Below are 23,669 nucleotides of genomic sequence, written 5' to 3'. Positions count from 1 at the left end.
TAAACTCAATAGAATCACGTGTGATTGGTTCTAATGTGCAATGCTGTAAAATCACATTAAAATAAATATGTGAGCAGCTCTAAATTTAATACAGAAACCACACTTTTCACGTAATTTTCATTTTCAATAGTTTCATGTTTCAATTATTATAGCTTTATTGAAAAACCAAGGTTTTTTTGGCACAATGGGGGTCTCTTAATGCTAAAGAGAGGTCCAGGACCTTGAATCAACCAACCCAACACTCATTGCCCCACCAACACTCGATGATGGTGAGATAAGATCTCTATGTGGAGTGCAGGCTGTTGTCAGACTCCTTATGCATGCAACATCTTTAAAATCTTTATTTTCCATAATAAGTTCAAACAAGTTATTTTAAAAGATAAGAACAAATGACAAATTGTGAGTGGGCTGCTGCTACTGAGTACACATATAAAAGAATACATAAAAATTACAAATGAAATCAAACAATGCCACTAAGAATAACTACTCAGACAGTATTAAAGACATTTTGTATTCTGTGTCATTATACTATGAGCTGTAGGACTGAAATGCTTGACCTTATTGACAGTGGAAGGCATGCCATAAACAGTCAGGTTATGGTATAAATAGTCAAGTGAATAGCTGCGTTTATGTTAAGTAGCCTAAATCAGTAAAAGTATCACAATGTATTTCTAATACAGGAACGGTACCTTTTACACAAGAAAATTATTCAAGAAATACATAAATTAATAAATATGCTGCGAGTTTAAACCCCCCAATGGTAGACCCAAAGTTACACACTTGGTTGAAAGAGTACTCGGTCTCCGACTGATCACCTAAAGAAAGAAGGTAATATCAAGACACAAGTTAATAGAAGGCTCTGGTCTGGTTCATTGTACAGTTGCTCACTGTAGTAAATCTTTACATGCATAGTTGTAACATTTTTTCATTAAACATAGTGTATGTATGTAGAAACAGTCAGGTCCATAAATATTTTGTACACAGGCACAATTTTTATTATTCTAGCTGTTGACCAAAACATATTCAAGTTACAGTTATATAACAAATGTGGGCTTAAAGTGTACTCCCGGTGCTTTAATTTGAGGGTATTCTCATCACAACTGTAGTGAAAGTAAAGTGAAGTAAAGGTTAAGTAATTACAGCTCTTTAATATGTACCTCCTCGTTTTTTACAAGGGAGCTTAAGTAATTGGACAGTTTACTCAAAAGCTATTTCACAGACAGATGTGGACTATTTCTTAGTTATTTATACATCAGGTAACCAGGTAAAAGGTCTGTAAATGATTTTAAGTGTGCCATTTGCCTTTCCATCATGCAGACAAATAGCTCCCCATGCAGGTGAGACAGACAATTGTCAGGCTGCAAAAACAAAACAAATCCACCAGAGAGAGGCCAAATCAACAGTTTGGTACATGCTTAAGAGAAGACTTCACCAGATAAAAATACAGCGGGCTAACCACAAGGTGCAAACAAGGCCAGAATTAGACTTGTCAAAAAAAAAAAAAACCCTTCCAAAAAATCCCAACTTCTCGAAAATCATCCTTTGGACGGCTGAAATTAAGAACTATTAACTTGTACCAGAATAACAGGAAGAAAAAAGAATGGAGAAGGCTTGGAACAGCTCATGATCCAAAGCAAACAACATCATCAGTGAAACATGGTGGAGCAGTGTGCTGGCATGAGCATGCACGAAGAGGACAGAAGCAGCCAGAAGAATACTAAAGTGTAAAGGGATATACTGTCTGCCCAGATTTAGACAAATGCAGCAAAGTTGATTGGGCAGTGCTTCATTGTCACGAACGCAAACACAAACAGAGAGATCCAGATGCAGTGTTTTATTAGGGGAATCCAAGAATCAAAATCCAGTCAGGCAAAAGGTCAATATCCAGAAAAGCAGTCCAAAACAAGAAACACGACAAACAATAGGAACACAGAAAAGCAGGGTGACTTAGGCTACGTTCACACTGCAGGCTAAAATGACCCAATTCCGATTTTTTTGCCCCTATGCGACCTGTATCTGATCTTTTCATGACAGTCTGAACGACACAGATCCGATCTTTTCAAATGCGACCCAGGCCACTTGGGTATGTGGTCCTAAATCCGATACGAATCCGATCTTTTGAAATGTGACCTCCGTCTGAACGGCCAGGTCACATGTATCCGACCCGTACGTCATTGATACGCTACAAACGTCATAATTCTGCGTTGAAGTAAGGGAATGAGAAGATAAACAACAACCATGGCGGACGATGCTTCTTAAATAACTTTAATATTGCTAAACGAGCTCCGTTGTTGACTACACTGTTGTTATGACAACCATGTTTAGCTACTTCCGCAAACAACGAGTGACGTCGTTGGCCGTTGAGTACTCTTCTGCGCATGCGGATCACTTCTGGGTCATTTCACATTCACACAGGAGATCACAAAAGGTCGCATTTAATTGGAAATGTGAACGGCCTTGCAGAAAAATCGATTTTTTTCAAAAAAATCAGAATTGAGCATTAAGCCCTGCAGTGTGAACGTAGCCATAGACCAAGGACTCCATGAAAATGATAGAAACAGACAAGGGTATATATGGACAGGTGAAAACGATGAAAGTGGGAACAGCTGAGTGCAATTAACAGGTGTGCAATTAACAGTGATGAATCCAGACAAAGGCTTGTGGGAAATGTAGTACCTGCAGTGGGGTGACTATATGGGGAAGTGAGACCACTAGTGGACACCCAGGGATAGACAGACCAGACACTGTGACATTCATAGAACAAATGGATGATGATCCAAAACATACAGCAAATGCATCCCAGGAGTTTTTTAAGGTAAAAAAGTGAAATATTCTGCAATGGCCAAGTAAATCTCCTGATGTCAACCCAATCAAGCATGCCTTTCACTTGCTGAAGACAAAACTAAAGGCATAAAGACCCACAAACAAACACCAACTGAAGTTATCAACAATATCTCTAATGTTTTCAACTACTTGTAAATCATGAGAAAATTCCCATTCTGAACAGTGACACGGGACAGTGTAGTCACCTGTCAATGACGTTAGTTACCCTTTGTTACCGCCTTTACTGACGTAGAAACCACATGACAACTGTTTTCGTGGACAAATGTGGAAGTAGCTTCGCAACAAACTTCAACTAGAAAGAGATGCCGATCTCGCTTGTGTTTTACTCGACAGGTGAGTTGTTTTGATTCGTATCTTTACACAAAACATATGCTATTATAACGATCAACAAGATTAGTTTTATGGGGCATATACGCCAAACGCAGGGTATCGCATCTCTAGACCCACGCGAGGACGCGTCTGATCCATCGTCTGATCGCGTCTTTGCACTGACTTTGTATGTAATCTACTCACGCAAATCGTTGAACTCGCGTTAAATCCATGATTTATCTTTCCGTCTGATTGATGGCCGTCAGCGGCTTGATAGAAAACAACACATTCCATCATTCCACGCGATTGTTATGGTTTTGATATTGCGCCCTCTCATGGCAGGTCCTACAACCTGTACCTTTAAGCAAAGGATTCTCAACAAAATATATATATATATATTTTTTTTTACATTTTATTTATGATTATATTTGTTTGTCCAATTACATTTGTGTATTAAAATGGTTGTAATTCCTAAGCATTTGATGTTTTTGTTCAACCCTTTGATTGAAAGCTCAAAGTCTGCACTTCAATAAAATCTTGATTGTTTCATTTTAGTTCTATTCTGATAGCATACAGAGCAAAAATTAAGAAAATTGTGTCAGTGTCCAAATATATATGGACCCGACTCTATATGCATGCGTTTATATATATATATATATATATATATATATATATATATATATATATATATATATATATATATATATATATATATATATATACTAGAAAATGCAATACATCTATCATGAAAATAGTTGTAACATTTGTTAGTGGTTACTATGACCTTTAATTAGACAATAGTGAGTAATATGATTAATGAATTGAGGACGCCAATTGATGGCAAAAAAATACAGCATGGCTTTGTGTCAACAACATACAAAAAACAAGATAAAATATTAATAAAAACAAAAAGTTTGTGAATTAAACGTTTTGTTATTTATCTAATAAAAATTGCAATAAACTGCACACCATCACCTTTACATTTTTCTGAATGTTAAAATAAAATCTTACTTGTTTGGTAGTAATCATACACTTTGACCACTGCTGGCTTGAGATTCTTCACTGGAAGAACCTGTTTCATTTGCATCTTGTAATTCATAGAAATATGTTTTGGAATCTGCAGGAGGATAAACAAAAAATACATATATACAGTACCAGTCATGGAAATTATTGAATACATGTTAATTATATAAATGTTATTATTTACTTACCTCTGTTAAATAAACTATGACATGGTCTTCTTTTGTGTCAACCCGCTCCACATAGTTCTGAGCAAGGACTGCCGAACTAATTGACGTTGTAAGCTATAGGGAAAATAGAATTACTAATATGAAAAAATGCTGATGATGACAAGGTGTTTTTTCAGTTTTTGCAAAGTAAAGCTAACATGAAAAAAAAAAAACAGTAGTAAAAATGTGTAAAAAATGTGTGTCTTCTTAATGCACAATAACTTTATACACCTAAACTTACCGATGATGTGTCAGCTGTGAATCCTGATAAAAGTTTAATATCCACAATGAGCATGTTAGTCGTCTCCTGGGGACCATGATATCTTAAAAAAGATAAATGTACTGCCCTGATTTAATGCTTATTATGATTTAAATTTTATCCAAGCAATTCTAGACTTTTAAAACTAAGAGTGTCAAATTTTTTTGGCATTAAATAAAGAGGTATCTATATATAATAAAAGAAACAGTAGCTATGAAAAAATCTAAATCTGTTTTTACTTGACAGTGAAGTTCAAAAGGAAATTTTGTCCCAGTGCTTTGGAATCTCCCTCAATCTTTGCATCAATGCTTAGTGTTTTAGCTTCAGTAGGAGTGGGGATGTTGTAGAACTGAGCGACCTGAGAGAGTCAACATGAAAAAAAAAAAAAAAAAAAGAATCATATCACAACAGAACAGCAGCAAAATGCTAAGAAAGAAAAGAGAGAGATTGAGTCAATGAAGCTGAATATACTACAGACCTGCACAGACACACAGGCTGAGCCCTTCACTTCAATGCTGTAATTGGCTGGGACGTCCTGCAGCTGCTTCTCCTGGTACAGTAACTTATTGTCCTGATTGACATCAAAGTGGTGAGTGTCTGCTGCTGACTGTACAGTCACTGTGCTGGAGCCGTCAGAGCTGAACACTTTGGTAGCGTACAAAGACAGAGCCTGAAGAGCCACCACTGTGTCCTGAGAAATAAATGTGTTCAGTAATGTGTCTTTTACCCATTATTCAGCAATCAAGTGTTTGATTTGAGTAGCTTGAGTCACCTGTGTGGAGGAGAATCCTCCATAGGCATTCTGCTGCTTCACAAGCCAGCTGACAATCCTGTTAGCAAAGCCCAGATCAGCTGTAGTGAGTGAATCAGCAGAGAGAACAGCTAGCAGCACATATGAGCTGATCTCCACTGCCAGAGAATCAGAGTCATCAGCAGATGCAGACTGAGACCAGTGGAGATGAGACCCTTTAGGACACATGGACAAAAGAGACATGGTAACTCAAAAAAAAAAGAAAAAAAATGTACACACACACATATATATAACAAATCTCTTACCCTCTGAAATAGCAACATCCTCCAGTTTCTTGAAAAGCTGCTGTCGAGTGTCTGTGTCTTTAGCCAGACTGAAGGTGTAGGCGAGCAGAGCAGTGGTGTAAGTGTTTTTGACATCCTCAATGACGGACTTCAAGCAGGACAAACCTTTACTGACGACAGGGTCCTGAGACAAAAACAGAGAAACAGCAGCTGTGAGTAATTTTACTATGAGATTATACTGTGTTTCCTGTAGATGAACTTACTGTGACTGGAGTTTCTAGTTCAAGTAGTGAGGCAGTAATGTAGGCTGTGATAGTCACATCATCATTCACTCCACCCTGCAATTTTATATTAGAGGAACATTAAATAAAAAATTTTTGTTTTACTTGTGATAATTGTGATAATTGATTGTTTCTGTGATAATGTTTAGTGACCAATAGCACACCTTCATTCTGTTGTTGAACAGTCTTCCCTGTTGGATAAAACAGCCGTCTGAATCCCGTCTGCTTATTAACCATTCCTTTGCACTCTGAATAATTTGTGGATCAATAAAAATGTATTTCTGTGCTTTGCCAAAAGACCTCAGGACAAAGGCAGTCAACCTGGTGTTTTAAAGTTTTAAATTAAATAATATCATTAGTTGTTTGAGTTGATTAAATCTGTACATAAAATATTAAAAATACCACCTATCTGCTTACTATTTTAACTTTGTAACTATTTAGAAAAAAGTGCGAGTAAAAGGTTACAAATATTTACCATGTATTCTCATCTCCATGTCCAAATGTGCTGTATCCACCACTAGTATGTCTGTAGTTCAGTTGTCTCTGGTATCCTGTTAAGTTTGATAGTTATTAAATGTTTAGGTTGATTAAGTGTGTCTGACGTCAAAAGTGTCTAGACTTATTTTCTTGACCTGACTAATTTCTCTCACCACTCTTAAGGAAGCCAGTGGCTCTGTCTCTGATGGCTGAAGTGAGCTGCTCTGTGTTTTCCAGATACTGCAGAATGTAAATATTGGGAGAAAGAATAGCCATGTTTTGTTCTCCACAGCCATACGGCATCCGTAGTAATCCGTGAAGATTTGTCAGTGCACGACCCAGTATGTCCCCTAAAAACCAAACACCAATGAAACTGATTACATTTTAGAATCACAGACTCAAACTCCTCATTTCTGCTTGTGTATGTCAATGTTACCAATGACTGAAACAGTAGATCTGGCTGATCCCTCTATAACATCTTTAGGAAGATTCAGATCCACTTCCTCTGTGAGACTGTCGCCTATGAACCAGAGAGACAGAAACACATATCAGTGATCAGCAGAGAAACACTATAATGCTAAATATTGTCTGCAGACAAACCCTTTGGACACAGTAACCAGCTGTAGGTCTCTGTCTTCTCAGTTCCTTCAGCCTGCAGCATAAAACAGTAACATCAACACATTATACTGACATGAGCAGCATTAGGATCATGGAGAAATGACGTCTGAGAGCTGTTTGACGTGCGCTGACCTGTACAAGCAGACTTCGTGTGACTGTGTCAATGCGTCCTCTCTCTGGCACGCTCACAATCTCATTGTCACACACAGTCTGGGACGACTCAGCCTCTGCACTGACTGTAATATTCAAGACTCCTACAACACAAGACATGTTGTGAAGATACAAACATACACAAACACAGAGAAACAATGATTCAGACTGGAAAACTCACCAAGAACAGAAGGAGTGAGGATCCATTTAAAGGTTTTTCTTCCATTAGCACACAGACAGGAAGAATACTGTTCCTCAGAGGAGGCTTTGAGAGTGTAGTCTGAGGAAGGAGCTGGAGTCACTTTAACCTGTCAATCAAACACACATGATTAGTGGCATATTTGATATGATTGGATAAGACTGAGTCTGAAGTCTCACCATGATGCACTTGGACAGATAGTTAAAGACAGTAGCCTTCAGCTCAAAGATCTCCCCACGGATGATGGAGTAAGGCAGAGAGAGCTCCAGGAAGAAGGGCTGGAAAACTGTCAGTTGAGCAGGAGGAGCCAGACCCAGACCTTCGGAGGACAGACAGAAGGCCTCCGTCTCCCAAGAGGTGATGGTGTCAGGAACTGTCACAGGAACCTGAGCTGATCCAGAGTCTCTGTGTTGATATTACACGAGTATTTGATTGGCCTTTTAATATGCTGTTTTGCTTTTACAACATTCAGCACATATATAAAACACTGTTAATCTGATTCACAGTAGGTCTCTAGTTTGTCTAATTTTCATCAATCTGAATGAATCTAATGAAAGTTCTGTTTATATGAATCTGAAACAGTCCAATTCACACATTCGTTTACACGTGAATTTATATATTCTTAGACTGTAAAAAATAATCATCGGTCTTGTAATTTTCATAAAAAAAAATTAAGGTGATAATTTAAAATAATGTGTGGATTTGATTAAAGAAATTGTGATTCAGTGTTGTATAGAAAATGTTGAAGACTTTTTACTAATAAAACCTACCTATTTGTGCACTGTAAGTCGGTTTGGATAAAAGCGTCTGCTAAATGCATACATTTATTTATTTTAAGAGAATTAGCTCAATTAGGTGATTGTTAGTTCCCAGCATGCTTTGCATATGGCTGGATATGGAGAGTAAATTTAGAAATTAAATGCTATTTTATGTTTTTGAGTGAAGGGAAGGATCTATTATTGTTTAATGTTCAGTTATGTTTGACAATTGTAAGAGTTTCTGTTACATTGAAGTTTCCATTGCACAGTGCAATCGTTACCACTGTGCAGAAGAGTAGAGCTTATGGTTATGGATAATACTCCTCTAAGACATCAATCCTTGTTTAATGAGCAGTAGCTTTGCTAGTGCTAGTGCAGTACTTTTCCAGTATTTCTCAAGTATTTTCCTGCTTGAGCTGTTTTGCTGTATGCAGTATTGTAAATGTATAAAATAACAAAATACAAACAGACCTCACTCAAAATCACAGACTTTTTTTCAGAATAAACTTAAAATAAATGAAAACATTTCCCTAACTGTATTAAATTCATTGTGTCATAGATTAATTAATTTAGGAGATTTCAAATTATTTATTCAGTTAGATTCCATTAAAAAAAATCAAAGTCTGAAAAAATACTTAAAAATATTATGTGTAACATTGTTACCTTAAATTTTTTAAAGTAATTAGCTCATTACATTTTTTACAGTGTAACAAAAACTCATTGGATGTGCAGTGCCAAGAGAAGCATTACAGTTATTGTGGGTTTTAATATGATATTAAATTATGTTGACAGTTGACAATATTGTCACTAACCCAATTGCAGCAAGTTGCCAAATCCATGTTTCAGGAAAGACAGTACGAACTGTCACTTCAACTGAAGAGTCTCCCTCATTCATATTCCAATCCATTTCAGAATTATCAACTGAAATAAAGCACAGGTAAAGATGTGACACTTGAATCAGGACATGTAGCAATCACATTATATACTTTCTGAAATATCTAAACTATATTCTGTGTTCACAACATTAAACCCTACAATATGTTATTTTACAAAGACACCATTTTCCCTTTTATTGTTTATACTGTAAATCTGCTTTTTTAAATCATGGGGCCTATTAATAATTTATACATAAAGAAGTTGAATCGAACAAAAATGTAAATGAAAAAAGTGTAAAAAAAAGAAAAAAACTATGTTTGTATTCTAACATATCAAATAGTATGAGGGGCCATCCAAGCCATAATTCATTCTGGCACTCTCACACTTACATTCTCCTTTCACATACTGCATTTTCTGGACTATAATTCACACTTTTTTTCATAGTTTGGCTGGTCATGCGACTTATTGTCAGGTGTGACTTATTTATCAAAATTAATTTGACATGAATCAAGAGAAATGAAACAAGAGAAAACATTACTGTCTACAGTCGCGAGAGGGCGCTCTATACTGCCCAGTGCTCCTGTAATCTACACTGAGCAGCATAGAGCGCCCTCTCGCGACTGTAGACGGTAATTTTTTTCTCTTGGTTATAAATAAATGCGACTTATAGTCCAGTGCGACTTATATGTTTTTTTCCCTCGTAATGACGTATTTTTGGACTGATGCGACTTATACTTAGGTTATAGTCCAATTGCATTCACACACTTACATTCTCCTTTCACATTTATATATTCTTGGATTCACACACATACATTCTCCGTACAAATACATATATTCTTGCATTCACACACATACATTCTCCTTACACATACATATATTTCTACTCTCACACACACATAAATTCTCCTTTCACATACATACATATGCACACATACATGTATATAATGTATGTATGTAAGAGAAGAATTTGTATATGCGAGAGAGAGAGTATAGTGGAAACAGAGAGAGTATAGTGGAAACAGAAGGAGTATCGTGGAAACGTAAGGCGTTTAGATGAAACGGAATACGTTTAGTTGAAACAGGGTCACCGGGACAGGTCTTGATCAGCATGGCTGAGGTAGATGAGGCAGCCGCAGAAGTATTTCAGCAAGCTATCTGGGTTTAAAAATAAATAAATAAATATTATCATTGTTACATGGCCTCGTCCTTTGAGCGAATTGTGATTGAGGACACGGGCTCAGCCTCAGTCGTGTTACCAGATAGATTTACTATAATTAAGCGTCCAAGTGTTTTATTTTTTTAATTATTTTTTCACTTAATTTAGGAAGTGAATTAAATGGGAGGTTGCAAGTTAGGGACAGTGATATCTTTATATTATTTCAAATCATAATTATGTAATTAGGGTGAGGTTAATATGGATGTATTTCTGAGGAGAACTGACTGTCTTCAGAAAAGTTTAGATGGCATTTTCTTTTTACTCTTAAATACAATACACCTCTTATTTGTTAAATACACATTAAAGGAGTGTTAATTAGCGCAGCTCTGCATGCAGCAATAACTCAGTGCTAGACTAGTGTTCTATAAGCAACACCCGCTGTCAGAGATTGAATTTGCATTTTCATCAGAATCAGAAAGAGCTTTATTGCCAAGTGTTTACACACAGAATAAATTTTATTAATTAATTTTATCAGGAGCTTCCAGTACAGAAAGTACAAACATAGTGCAGAAACACATATAATTAAGGTAATAAAACTAATAATAATAAATAGTAATAATAAAATATTCATTCAGCCCATCTGATGTTTTTGTTTTGTGCACTTGCTTCATGTTGCATATATTTTTGTTTGTTAGTTTTTTCAAGGTTAGTTTGGCCAGTAACAGAGCAAAATAAACATTTAATAAATGTAAAAAAAGAAAAAAAAAGAATAAATTGGCAACAAGAATGAGAATCGGCTCATTTGATTGTAAAATAAATAAAATCCTGATCAGTGCATCCTTAACTGGAATAGTTAGACCTACCTGAAAGACCTGAAAAAGCATGGTTCATTTCAGTTTTATCTTTGAACTATTGTACCTATCTGTGCAAAATGGTTATTATTTATTACAATACAATGTTGGAGTCAACAATGAAAACAATAATTCTAATTTATTGATTGATTGATTGATTGTGGCAAGTACTGTGAAAATTTTGTCAGGGCAAGTAAAGAAATTCAAACCACTGACCAAACCGGACCAGTAGTACATTTCCTTAGCCTAAAGCCCTGTTAATACCATCAGTGTCTTAACACTTATACACAGATCTGTAGAACACATAGGTTAAATAACGATATTTTAAAGTTAAAAACTTAAAATATGTACTTGAAAAGAAAACAGGATGACTTTGAATAGCACAACTGTAAAATTGTGAGGAAGAGCTGAGTCTTGCACATGTATTTCCTGGTCTGAGAGTGACTTCCTGCTTAAACAGGAAATAATGGATACCAAAAAAGGTAAAAATATATGTATGTAAAAGGAGAATATATGTGTGTGAGAGTAGAAATGTATGTATGTGTAAGGAGAATATATGTGTGTGAGAGAGAGTAGAATTTTATGTATGTGAAAAGAGAATGTTAGTGTGTGAAAGCAAGAATATATGCATGTGAATGGAGAATGTATGTGTGTGAGAGTCCCAGAATGAATTATGGCTTGTACGGCCCCTCATAAAATAGTGTGTAGAAACAGATACACTGTAATTTGTAATCAAAAGTATAATAATAAGTAAAATAAGAATATAAAAGCCAGTAAACTAAACTTAAACATGTTATCTTCATACATTTACACTTTTCTCACATAATAAATGGGCCTTTACAATTTGGGTGGTGCAGCTCTTTCGAGCAGTTCCTTGATGTCACAAATTTTGAAAACTTCTGATTTTACAGATCAGACAACTGTCACAATTATCACAAAACAAATAAAGAGCCATACATATGTGCTCTTGCAGTGAAAAAGGGCTTAATAATGGTGAATTCCAGTCATATTAAATTATTGAGAGCAAATGTATGTCTGAATGAACTCATACATATATACAGTAACAAATATTACCTGAATTATAATCAGTGTCCAAATATGTTAGACACAGAGAGACTCGCAAAGCCAAATTTGTTGCCATTTTCAGACCCACACTCTATCCAACAATGATGAATCACATGTAACAGAAAAAAATAAATAAAAAATAGTTGTAGCTCTCAGATTAAGAGGAATTTTAAGCACATGCATTGATATATTTATGCATGTAGTTACTCACCTAATCTACTGCAGTTACACATATTAATCCATTTGTTACCTTTAAGGCATGGTCTGTCAGTACAGCTTGAAGGGGATTCACAACCGGCCATCCCAGACACTCCTTCTTATCTTTAACGCTGTAAGGATAATCTGATACTGATTGTACTGGCAGCATATTGAAGATCTGTGATGAGAGCACATCCACAATAAATAACCATCATCTCTAGAGTCTACTAACTGTTGTACACATGTTCACGAGAGAGTGGCATTCCAGAATATTCTAGTCTCTCTGCTAGTCTAGTTTTTAATTATAGCAGAAGAAAAACAGTCATCTCTTGGCCTATAACGAAATTCTCCATCTTCTATTCCGTGACCGGTGTTTTGTTTTGTGCTCTGCTCTGTTCTTCCACATTCTGGTGTTTACCTACATCATCCGCTAAAACGCCACTCTTTTTTTGAACACATTTACAACAGCAGAAGCTAGAAATTATGGTTTATAAAGTTGTAAATATGGATATTTTTCTTATACAAATGCATCAATTCCCTTCAGAACGCCTTTGTTAACCCACTGGAGCCATGTGGAGTACTTTTTATGATGAAATGGATGCACTTTATTTTGCATCAAAATTTAAACCCTTAAACAATGATGATGAACATAGTAGACAATAGCATCGTAAAGCCTTTACACCTTGTCTGTATCCAGATGTTTTCCTGGCTTCAGGATCAGGACGCTCTGATCGACAGCACTGAGGCCGCACAGTGAACCAGGCTGAGCTGAGAGCTGGAGAGTGTTTTTCTCACCAGGAACTGCTCTAGCAGGAGAAAACTGCAGAGAAACCTGTGATGACAACCGTAGAGTGAGTCATTTCAGTATTAAATCAGAATGACCGTGATTGTGTAAATAGGCAGATTTTTTTTCAGGGTGCTTTAAAAAAAAAAATGTATACCTTGTTTTTGAAACACTTTTCAATGTCATATTTTGTGCTATGAGCAACAACATTTTCACTGGGCAGAACATAGTAGGCCAGAATCTGCACTGCAGGAGCTAGATCTGCACCAACAGACAGTTTGAATGACATTGTACCACTTGCTGCTCCATTAGAAGACTTGACTTCAACCTTCTCATATCCATGATGAACGATCACTCCTCTGGACAAGACCTGACAGATAGATGACACTCCAATGACAAACTGACCAGTGCAGCCAGTTAATACTGTTAACAAACAATGATTTCAACAGTGTATCAATGAACATACTGCACATTCTCACCATATAGACAATGTCAGTTTTGAAGTCTTTAGCAGTCTCTCCAATAAAATAATACTTGATGGTCACTGTAAACTCAGCATCACACTTTAATGGTTGCTCAATATTTTCTATAATCAGTTCACTTAATGATGGGGTATATGGAGTGGCAGGCCGGAAAAGATTAACTGTTTTTCTGTCCGTAGAGAAGTATGGTGTTTTGTAATCATGATAATGAAATGTTGGATACACACTTGCCTGGAAAAAAAGAAAAAGAATGTGCCAATATTTTCATGTAATGAAAACATTAACTGATCAAACACTTGTTGGATGAGCAGCAACTGTCATACCATCAGAGTAATGTCTTCTTTAGGAAGACTAGATGTATTAAGAGAGAAGCTGGCCAGTCCATCACTGTCTGTAGTGAGATTTAGGAGCAGTTTTGAGGGCCAGGTTCCCTCCAAAAGATAAACCACTTTGTTTTGTATTGGTGCGCCTTTGAAATTTGAGAGTTTGATCTGTAAAAAATAAGGTTTTGAAGGAATAAATAATTCTGTACATATCAATTAATGCTGTTAAACGGAGACAACCTGATTTTAGACTTACTTTTCCTTCTATAACTGATCCATGTTCATATGTTTTGGGTAGGTCAGTAAGTGTGCATTTGCCGATTTCATAAGTGAGAGAAATAGTTCCAGATTTTGTCATGGTGATCTCTGTGAAATACAAATAGATGGTGAGTGTGAAACTTGCATTTTAATGAAATCAGATTTTAAAACTCATTTCAGTAATTAATAGTTCACCTGTTCCTTCTTCTGTCACTGTTGCTTCAACATGAAGATAATTTTTCATCTGATCCTCATATGTTGAATTTAAAAAGGCGGATAGATCTAAGGTATGGATGGCACAGCCTGTCCTTTTCATCTAATGGAAATGAATGAACACAAACACAATACTTTAGAGTGACTTAATAATCTGGATTTAAGAAATAAATGTCACATGCCACTTTTGGTACTGCACTGACAAACCTCAGTGGTTTCATTCACACATATTGGACTGTGTATATCACCCCAGTAAGAGAAGCGTTGAATATCACGACACACTTTCACCCATGATTTACCAGATAAAGGATGCCCATATGTGTATCTGTAAAACATGTACAAGTCAAAGATGGACTTTATGCTTTTAATATGTTTAAGTAAAGATGCTACTTACTTTGCACAAACTTCAACTGCCATTGACTCATCATCTATACTCACTGTCTTCGGTGCTGTCACAGTAACTTCAAACTTAGGCAAAACTACAGAGGACGAAAGTTATAGTTATTATTAATCGCATTATGATTTTTTTATGAAACTTGTCCCATGCAAATACTGCAAATCATTTGTTATGACTTACCATATTTTTTCACCTCAAAATCATGTGAGATCATCCTGTCACCAATGTAAGCCTTCAGTTCGTACATGCCTTGACAGCCTTCCGGGTTTAATTCATAAGAACGCTGCAGAATCCACCTTGTTGAAGAAACATTTGTCCATTGACCAATTCTGTTACCTTTACAGTCCTATTTAATACCAAACACAAAGTGAAGTTAGTAACAGCCAAGTACACATATTCTGCCCAAAAAATAACAAATACATAATTACCAGGGTAGCCAGGTTTTCACAATAAAACTAAAATTATTATTATAATTTTTAAAAAATAAAATAATTTTTTTTGGCTGGGTTAAATTCACATGCCAAATTTTTTTTATTTTATGTCAGGTATTGGTGTCACTTAAACCCGCAAAAAAGAAAAACAACCCACAACAGTGTTAAAATACTTGGCAACATTGATAATTACGGAAAACACAATAACTGCAAAAATAAAAGTCAGTGTTGTGCTTGTCATGAATACAGAAGGAGGTTTTGTGTTCTTACCTCAAGTATCACTGTACTATACTGTAAGAAAAGCAAAGTGTAATTAAATAATTTGTAGAACTTACATGACTAAAAGCCAACATGTTTGTGTGTTGAACATATTTAAAAATATGAGATAAATAAAACACGACCTTCTGATCAAGCGGTGAAAAGTTTTTATCCATGGTAACAACTCTAAAATTCACTGTGAAAAACAAAAATGTGTGACAAACATAATTATAATGTTTTTTATTGTGATAACCAATATTTCAGATCTAATGGACTGCTAATCCTGATTGCACAATCCAGTTTGTCCTGAATTGAATCTTATTGAACCTCGTTTTATTGCAGACTGTACTATCAGGTTCTCTTACGAGAGCTCTCTCGTACTGCGTCTTAGCTAAGACGCTACGGGAAAAGTCTCTTTTCACGAAATACTGAAGCAAAAAATTATCCGCATGCGCCCCCTGCAGCTCTGGTTGAAAGCGCGGGTACCGCGCGGAGCGTGGGTATCTGGCCGACTGCGTCTCAAGGTCGATCAGGGCTGCGTCACAGCCCTGAAACCCTGGACAGCAAACGGCTGGTACCAATCAGGTGTAAGCCTGGGGACTTCCTCGAATGTGAAGATGGTGTCAACGGACGCCTCCACTTCGGGATGGGGAGCGCTGCTCGAGGGCAGACCGTCCTTTGGCCTGTGGTCAGAACGGGAAAAGCTCCATCATATCAACTGTCTGGAAATGCTGGCAGTGGAGAACGCGCTGACGCGCTTTTGTCCCCAAATCAAGGGCCACCACGTCTTAGTCCGTTCGGACAACATGTCTGTGGTGTCCTACATAAATCGCCAGGGCGGTCTCGGGTCCCGAAACCTGTACAGGCTGGCGGAACGCCTCCTGGTTTGGGCTCAGCGCAACTTGCGCTCGCTGAGGGCAGTTCATGTGCCTGGGCTACAGAATCTGGGTCCAGACAGGCTGTCCAGAGACAATGTTCCCACGAGCGAATGGTCTTTACACCCGCAAACAGTCCGGCTGTTGTGGGAGAGATTTGGCAGGGCGGAGGTGGACCTCTTCGCGTCCCACGAAAACGCTCACTGCCCCGCGTTCTTTTCCAAGAACAAAAGCACGCTGTCACGGAAATGGCTGTGCTGCCCGCTTTATGCTTTCCCTCCCGTCTCCCTCCTTCCGCAGGTGATAGAACGGGTGAGAGAAACGAGATGTTCAATACTGCTTGTAGCACCTTTTTGGAAGAACCAACCATGGTTCCCAGATTTGATGCAGTTAGCAGATGTCGCCCCGTGGCCAGTGCCGTTGAGGAGGGACCTCCTCTCGCAGGCCAGGGGTTTGATTTGGCACCCTCAACCGGAGTTGTGGTCCCTCCATGTGTGGGCGCTCAACGGTTACCCGCTGATCTCGCAGTGGGAGTGCTAAATACCATCACTCAGGCCAGAGCTCCGTCGACACGACGACTGTATGCCTCGAAGAGGTCGGTGTTCTCCAGCTGGTGCACAGCTCGGGGATGTTCACCCCTTAGTTGTGAGGTGGCGGAGGTTCTCTCCTTCCTACAGGAGCTGTTGGATAAGGGCAGAGCCCCATCCACGCTCAAAGTTTATGTGGCGGCCATTGCAGCGTTTTCTGAAACAGCGCTCGGTCAGTCAATAGGAAGGAACGATTTGGTCATCCGCTTCCTTAGAGGAGCTAGGAGGCTGAATCCTCCCAGACCTCCGTCAGTCCCTATGTGGGACCTCGCGGCGGTTTTGGAGGCCATGAAGGGTCCCCCTTTTGAGCCTATCCAATCAATTAGCCTCCAGCATCTGTCGTTCAAGACAGTATTCTTGTTGGCTCTCGCTTCAGTGAAGCGTGTGGGTGACCTGCACGCGCTCTCGGTGAGCCGGTTGTGCATGGAGTTTGGGCCTAATGACTCAAGGGTCATACTCAAACCTAGGCACGGTTATGTGCCGAAGTCCCTCAACACGCCGTTTCGGGCTCAGGTTATTGCCCTGTCTGCCCTGTCGGTGTCAGGAGAGGATAGAGACTCGAGTCTTCTTTGCCCTGTTAGGGTTTTAAGAGCTTATGTGTCTCGCTCCGCTGTCTTCAGACAGACTGAGCAGCTGTTTGTCTCGTTCAGTGGACGTTCAAAGGGAATGGCTGTTTCGAGACAGACTCTATCCAGATGGATAGTTGACGCCATAGCATTAGCTTATGCTTCCAGGGGCCTTCAGTGCCCATTGGGCGTCAGAGCACACTCCACAAGGGGCGTCGCCTCGTAGTGGGCGTGGTCTACTGGGATCTCCTTGCAGGATATATGTATGGCGGCAGGTTGGGCCTCGCCGTCTACATTTATAAGGTTCTATAACCTGCAAGCAAGGCTGCTGTCGGTATAGTCGAATCAGGGCCCTGCGGGGAACTCTGAGTTTGTGAGCGTTATGCGCTGCCGACTGTTATATGGGCAGTATTGCGTAAGACCCGCATTGCCACATTGGTCAGGCCTTGCCTCGGCTGTGTGATGTCATATTGCCGCATCTGCGGATGCTGCTAGATATGGGATGGAGGGCTTTCCCCCTTCCTGTCCTGGACTCTCTGTGAGTCCCTCGGGTGACTGTGCACTGTAAATCCTGGGCGTTGCTTCAGGTTTATTGGTGTGTGATCCCTGCGCGCACGGCGTTTTACATAGGGTTCCCGTAGCGTCTTAGCTAAGACGCAGTACGAGAGAGCTCTCGTAAGAGAACGTACTCGGTTACTAACGTAACCTCGGTTCTCTCTAGAAGAGCGAACGAGTACTGCGTTCTCTGCCGTGCGTACGATTCACTCTGGTTCGCTTCGGCGATGAAATAAATCAGGTGAGTCAGCCTTTTCGAGCTCCTTTTATAGGTTGGGCCACACCCGTTTCGGCGGGAAGTGGCATGGAGCGCCCTCATTGGTCTGATGTTGCATCAGCCTACGCTCGATAGGCTGTGCAGTTGCCGCAGAACAGCCAATGAGCGAGTTAGCCGTCTCGCCTATGGCTGTGTACTGCTGCAAATGCGCTTTACAAAAATACAAAATTAAGGATAATTTTTTGCTTCAGTATTTCCTGAAAAGAGACTTTTCCCGTAGCGTCTTAGCTAAGACGCAGTACTCGTTCGCTCTTCTAGAGAGAACCGAGGTTACGTTAGTAACCGAGTACATTTTCCTGGATGGACGTTTATGGAGACTAAAAAGATAAGAATAAAACATACTCTTCCTGCGTGTTTTCCATCAACATTTGACATTTTTTATCTCAAAAGCTAAAACGACTGTTTATACAATGCACGGTATATCAGTGACTGTCCGAAGCTCGTAAATAAAGAGGCACGCATTTGGGCACCTTTTTTTATAAGCACTGCATCGTTTTACACCGTACACATTTGACACTTTGTCAAGGAGGGCATATGATGACATCAGCATTCACCTTTTTTAAAACTTTGAACAATTCACACCTCACCTGTCTGTCCTGGAATATAGATGGGTTTATCAGTCTGGATAAAGGTCAGAGGATGGTAAGGTCTGAACATGACTTTTCTTTCTTCAGACATCTTTAAAGACTCTCCTTGAAGTTCTACCTTCATTTTCTGCACAGATTCTGCTTCTATCAGAGGAGCCTGATGAGAAATATTATCATGTATTCACAACCTCTGCAAACAGACCATCTCAAAAAACTAGATTAATTATGATGAAACAAATATATTTATTGTAATGTGCTGATGGCAGACCTTGAAGTTAAAGCAGCGGTGAAACTCTTCCTCAGCTTTCTCCTGCAGCAGTAAAGTGCTCTGATCACCATCAACCAGATAAATGTTCATGACAAGGCTTTCATTGGGCTTGAGAAGACTTGCACACAGTCTGGCCTCAGATCCTGACTCGATCACTGCAGGAAACGTCACTGTGAAAGATCTGTAAAGATATGATAAGGCATTCAATCATTTTGAGTAGTAAGTTTTTTTTATTCTGAAATGGATTTTTTTGCAAAACATCAAAGTTAATGAGTTGATTTAGTTGCCCATTTTTTAAATGAGAAAAAGCGTCAAGATGATTTATATATTATTATTTTTTTTTTTATAGAAGCACTACTTACGGCCCTGACATTTGTCCATTGACACAGACAAGAAGGAGAGAGAACAGAAGGAGCTGTTTCCAACAGGGGCTAATGTTCAGATCCATGATGACGAGTGATATCCAGGTCTTGACATAAACTGAGCCGTCTCTTATAAAGGAGTCGCATGCTAAAGGTGGACCATCAAAAATATTTATATTGATAATTTGATTAATGATTCAACCATGTAGGCAATAACATTTGAAAACCTGTGCAATATAAGCACTACTAAAACCTGAAAAATACATCTGTGCTACAGTAAATATTAAAATGATTATCTATGCAGCAAAATATAAATGACACATTATGTTATAAATATAGATATTTAGAAACATTTTACAGTGAAACAACTTAAAGTTATACAATGAATTTATGCTGCCATTATATGAGAAAATTTATATTTATATCTATATTTTATTTTAGATTGTTTTTCAATGGTAACATATCATCATCATCTGAACAAACTACACACACACACACACACACACACACAAACACACAAAATACTCCTAGGGCTCTTTCCAGAGTCAACATACAATACTGAAATCAAGGATCAAGAATCCCCTACACCCACTCAGAGTAAATGTTTCTTCATATCTGCAAATCCTTTGACCTCTTCTAATATAGCTTCTGAAACCTCAGCTCATTATTTATTTATTTTTTTAAATCTGATAATACTCAAGATTAGGGCTGCAACAAAATACTATTTTAATAATCGATCAATATAATGATTATGATTAATCGACTAATCGTTGATTATTTCACTGATTAATCAGTAGAATTTGATTATTCAGCTTTTGCAATTGGTTAAAATATTGAGTTATACATAGCCTACTGTAATGAATAAATGAAGGTAATTAGCTTTTGAAAATCATATTATGTAATTACAATTATTATACAATTAATTAATACAAATAAATGTATTTGGCACTAAATGAGATGATAAACAGATAAACTCTCTCATTCACCATTTAGTTAGACATATGAAAAAGTCACTGAATGACATTATTCTGCCTGACATCTCCTTTTGTAAGTCATATAGATATGAAACAAAATAGAGGTAAGGGATGAGATGCTTTATTTTTGGATAAACTATTTTATTCAAGCATAACCTTCGCAACAAAATTACTCTTAAAATACCTTAAAGGGACATGATAATCAAAACAATCCTGAGCTAGATCAAGTTTTGATCTCTGCAAACCAAACTAAAGTGAAAAGTGACATACAGCCAAGTCTGCATTTAACCCATCCAAAGTGCACACACACAGCAGTGAACACACACACAGCAGTGAACACACACACAGAACAGTGGCCATTTATGCTGCGGTGCCAGGGGAACAGTTTGGGGTTCAGTGCCTTGCTCAAGGATACCTAAGTCGTGGTATTGCCAGCCCAAGACTCGAACCCACAACCCTAGGGCTAACCACTAGGCCACAACTTACCTTACTTTCACTTTAATTAAATAATATTTTTTTTCCCACTAATAAAAATATTTTATCATTAGCAGGGTTGGATCAGAATATTCGATTATTCGAATATGCGTTCAGTGGGTTGGCATTCGATTTTCAATTTTGAGATTCATTTTTCATCAGCATTTTTGCACGAAGGCACCTCATGAAACTGATTTCGGACAGGCTTCTGAGGCAGTGTAATGGTTTAATGATCTACAGAAAAATACAGAGAACTTTGGTGATAACTAAGTGGATATTTAATTACTGCAATATAACATTGACCAAAAACAAATATTTACACAAAAAAACGGACCCCCGACCACAGCTTTCAGACACCATCTTTATTTTTTTGTCTTAACTGTTACAGATTGGAATGCACAGGATTGTGGGATATCAAAGGCAGTAAAGGATACATCTATGCTGCCTACATCGGGCAGCCGAAGGCATCTCAGGAGACAGTGCTGTTAATGTGCGTTCACACCGCCGCAGATGAGAGCGTCAAAAATTGTCAAACAAGCTTGTTGATCTTGTGCAGACTAACCACAATAAGGGTAATGTTATAAGTTATCCTCATTAAATGTTGTTGTGGACGAAGTATTAAGATCCTTTACCTAATAATGTATAAAGCACTGTAAAAATACTCTCTGATACAAGTAAAAGTCCTGCATTGAAAATGTTACTTAAATATAATCAAGTATAAACATTTTTTTTATGTAAGTATAAGCAGGGAAATTTGTTTAAAAGTAAACTGGGACTACTGTACTATTATTTATTATATCATTAGATTATTATTCCTATAACGTTACTGCACCAGCAACTCAGCAGGAACATGAACAATCTCAGACACATTGCTCCACGTATCATTTTTATTGCAAACCCACCACAGCAATAATCAACATGTCCTCTATTTTGCTTGAGAACTAAAGTGGTCGGAGCTGCGTTCTCTGGAATCTTCTCAAGTGGTGGACTTCTACGTTCCGATTTGTTGCCTCCGAAACCGCGTCATAACTCATTACCATAAAGTTGCCCTGATTTCAACTCTCCTCGACACTCTCAATGACCAAGTCGCGCCGCACCGCTGCTCGACGCCGGCTCAGATAGAAAATTATTGACTTCCACTTTGACGCTATCTACGGTGGCAGTGTGAACGCACAGTTAGAGTGCGTGACGTCACCACTCTGTTGCCTGTCTACGCAGAAGCGCGCTATTTGATCAATCAGCCAAGTAAACGACTTTACGCTCAATAGAGAAAATAAAAAATGTCTAAGGGGCCATTCAAATGTCACGACTAAAAATGCTAGGAGAAGGTAAGTCTGGCCAGTTATACAGCTACATCTGATTCAAATATTATGCTAATTAACAGTGAGCGGTGGTTTCAGACATTATTACAGTGTCACACTCGCACTGACTCTTATTCTGCCTGAAAGAATGAAAAGACCGAGTTGAAGGTGGAGCGATTCGACCAATCAGATGAAAGCAGCGTTTCAGCTCCGCCCACCAGTGCGAATGAAATATTAAAGCCATAAACTGAAATGATCAAAACGTACACGGACCAACTGTCTTGTCCATGTTCTCTCAGTTGAATCCTCTTCTTGAGATTTGAGTCTCAGAACTTCTGCAAGCCCCGCCTTGTTCACGCAGTGATTCACATGGCGGAAGGGGGCGGACACGTGGTCGGCTCGGAATGCATTTTCAATGTGCACATTGAATTTTGCTACATTCATCGCGGGACACTGAATGAAAATTCAATCGAAGTGTCTTGACTGTGAGTGTTAATGCATTTAAGAAAAATAGCATTTAAATGATAATTTTGCCACAGTTTTTGCTTGAACATGTTATACATATCTAATCATTTCTGTAATACATTTTCATTTTAATTTTGCAACTTATAAAGCGTTAAAATTAGTATTCATTTTACATATTAAAACTGGTGTATGAAATGGCAAATGAAAATTATGTAATTTCATTTTCATTTTGCACCAAACGTTGCACCAATGTATTGGAAAATGTAAATGTAAATACAGAAATGCATTGTCATTTTACATATTGCATGGTCATTTTGCATACTACATCCCAAATTGAATTACGCTACCCATACGCTTCCATAGTATTCGGACCAGCCCTAATCATTAGCTAACTTCACACTGCAGAGCTGCTTTATAACAGAAAATCAAGTTGTAATTCTAAATGAAAGCAACACTGACTCTAAAGCTGCTTGATTTAACACTATATATTGCGTAAAGTACTAACGTGATACAGTATAATAAACGTGACATGATTTAACTGGAGTACTTTACCGTACTGCAAGAGCTCGTGCAAACATCCAGATCGCTGTAATCAGATGCGTTTTAGACTGCTGCTTTCACACTGCAATCAGTTTTTGTTGTATTTATTATGTTATTGAGATGAAATTGCGCAGCACATGTTTACATAATCATCCAAACGCCCCTCAGCAGTCTCAAGTTCCGCTCTGCTGCGTTTTCTTCTCTGAAGCGCTGTCTCCTTCTCTTGAATTGCATCTGGGATGACTGAATTACGCCACACTGGTCAAACCGCGTTATTGCAGGCTCTTGCATTGAATCATATGAAATAAAACGCGAATGTCACAGGTCGAGTCTCGGTGCTGGCAGGAGTTGTAGTGGGGGGGGGGGGGGGGGTGGGAGTGAATGAAC

At 38.3% G+C, this 23,669-nt stretch overlaps 1 protein-coding gene and 1 pseudogene across 1 annotated transcript; both read right to left on the bottom strand.

The window, feature by feature from the left end:
- LOC132108038 (alpha-2-macroglobulin-like) overlaps window positions 1-23,433 on the bottom strand; it is a 67,065-nt pseudogene extending 43,632 nt beyond the window's left edge.
- Window positions 328-23,434, bottom strand: LOC132108037 (alpha-2-macroglobulin-like). Its single transcript, XM_059514492.1, has 35 exons — window positions 23,295-23,434; window positions 19,529-19,676; window positions 19,167-19,347; window positions 18,899-19,055; window positions 15,595-15,647; window positions 15,464-15,484; window positions 14,943-15,108; window positions 14,760-14,844; window positions 14,573-14,690; window positions 14,348-14,468; window positions 14,151-14,260; window positions 13,895-14,062; window positions 13,569-13,802; window positions 13,247-13,459; window positions 12,988-13,137; window positions 12,358-12,483; window positions 12,102-12,198; window positions 8,972-9,080; window positions 7,581-7,806; window positions 7,384-7,510; window positions 7,185-7,306; window positions 7,035-7,086; window positions 6,871-6,954; window positions 6,608-6,784; window positions 6,433-6,508; window positions 6,122-6,278; window positions 5,940-6,014; window positions 5,698-5,860; window positions 5,414-5,607; window positions 5,120-5,332; window positions 4,881-4,999; window positions 4,624-4,705; window positions 4,365-4,457; window positions 4,165-4,270; window positions 328-815 (listed from the first exon to the last, which is right to left on the bottom strand). Exons 2-35 carry the CDS (start codon window positions 19,612-19,614, stop codon window positions 706-708), a joined length of 4,371 nt encoding a protein of 1,456 aa, XP_059370475.1. The 5' UTR covers window positions 19,615-19,676; window positions 23,295-23,434; the 3' UTR covers window positions 328-705.
- Between the last annotated feature and the right edge of the window lie 235 nt (window positions 23,435-23,669).

The sequence above is a fragment of the Carassius carassius genome, chromosome 28 (assembly GCF_963082965.1).
Source record: "Carassius carassius chromosome 28, fCarCar2.1, whole genome shotgun sequence".
In the NCBI taxonomy this organism is placed as follows: Eukaryota; Metazoa; Chordata; class Actinopteri; order Cypriniformes; family Cyprinidae; genus Carassius; species Carassius carassius.
This window is presented reverse-complemented; position numbering and strand designations above follow the sequence as displayed.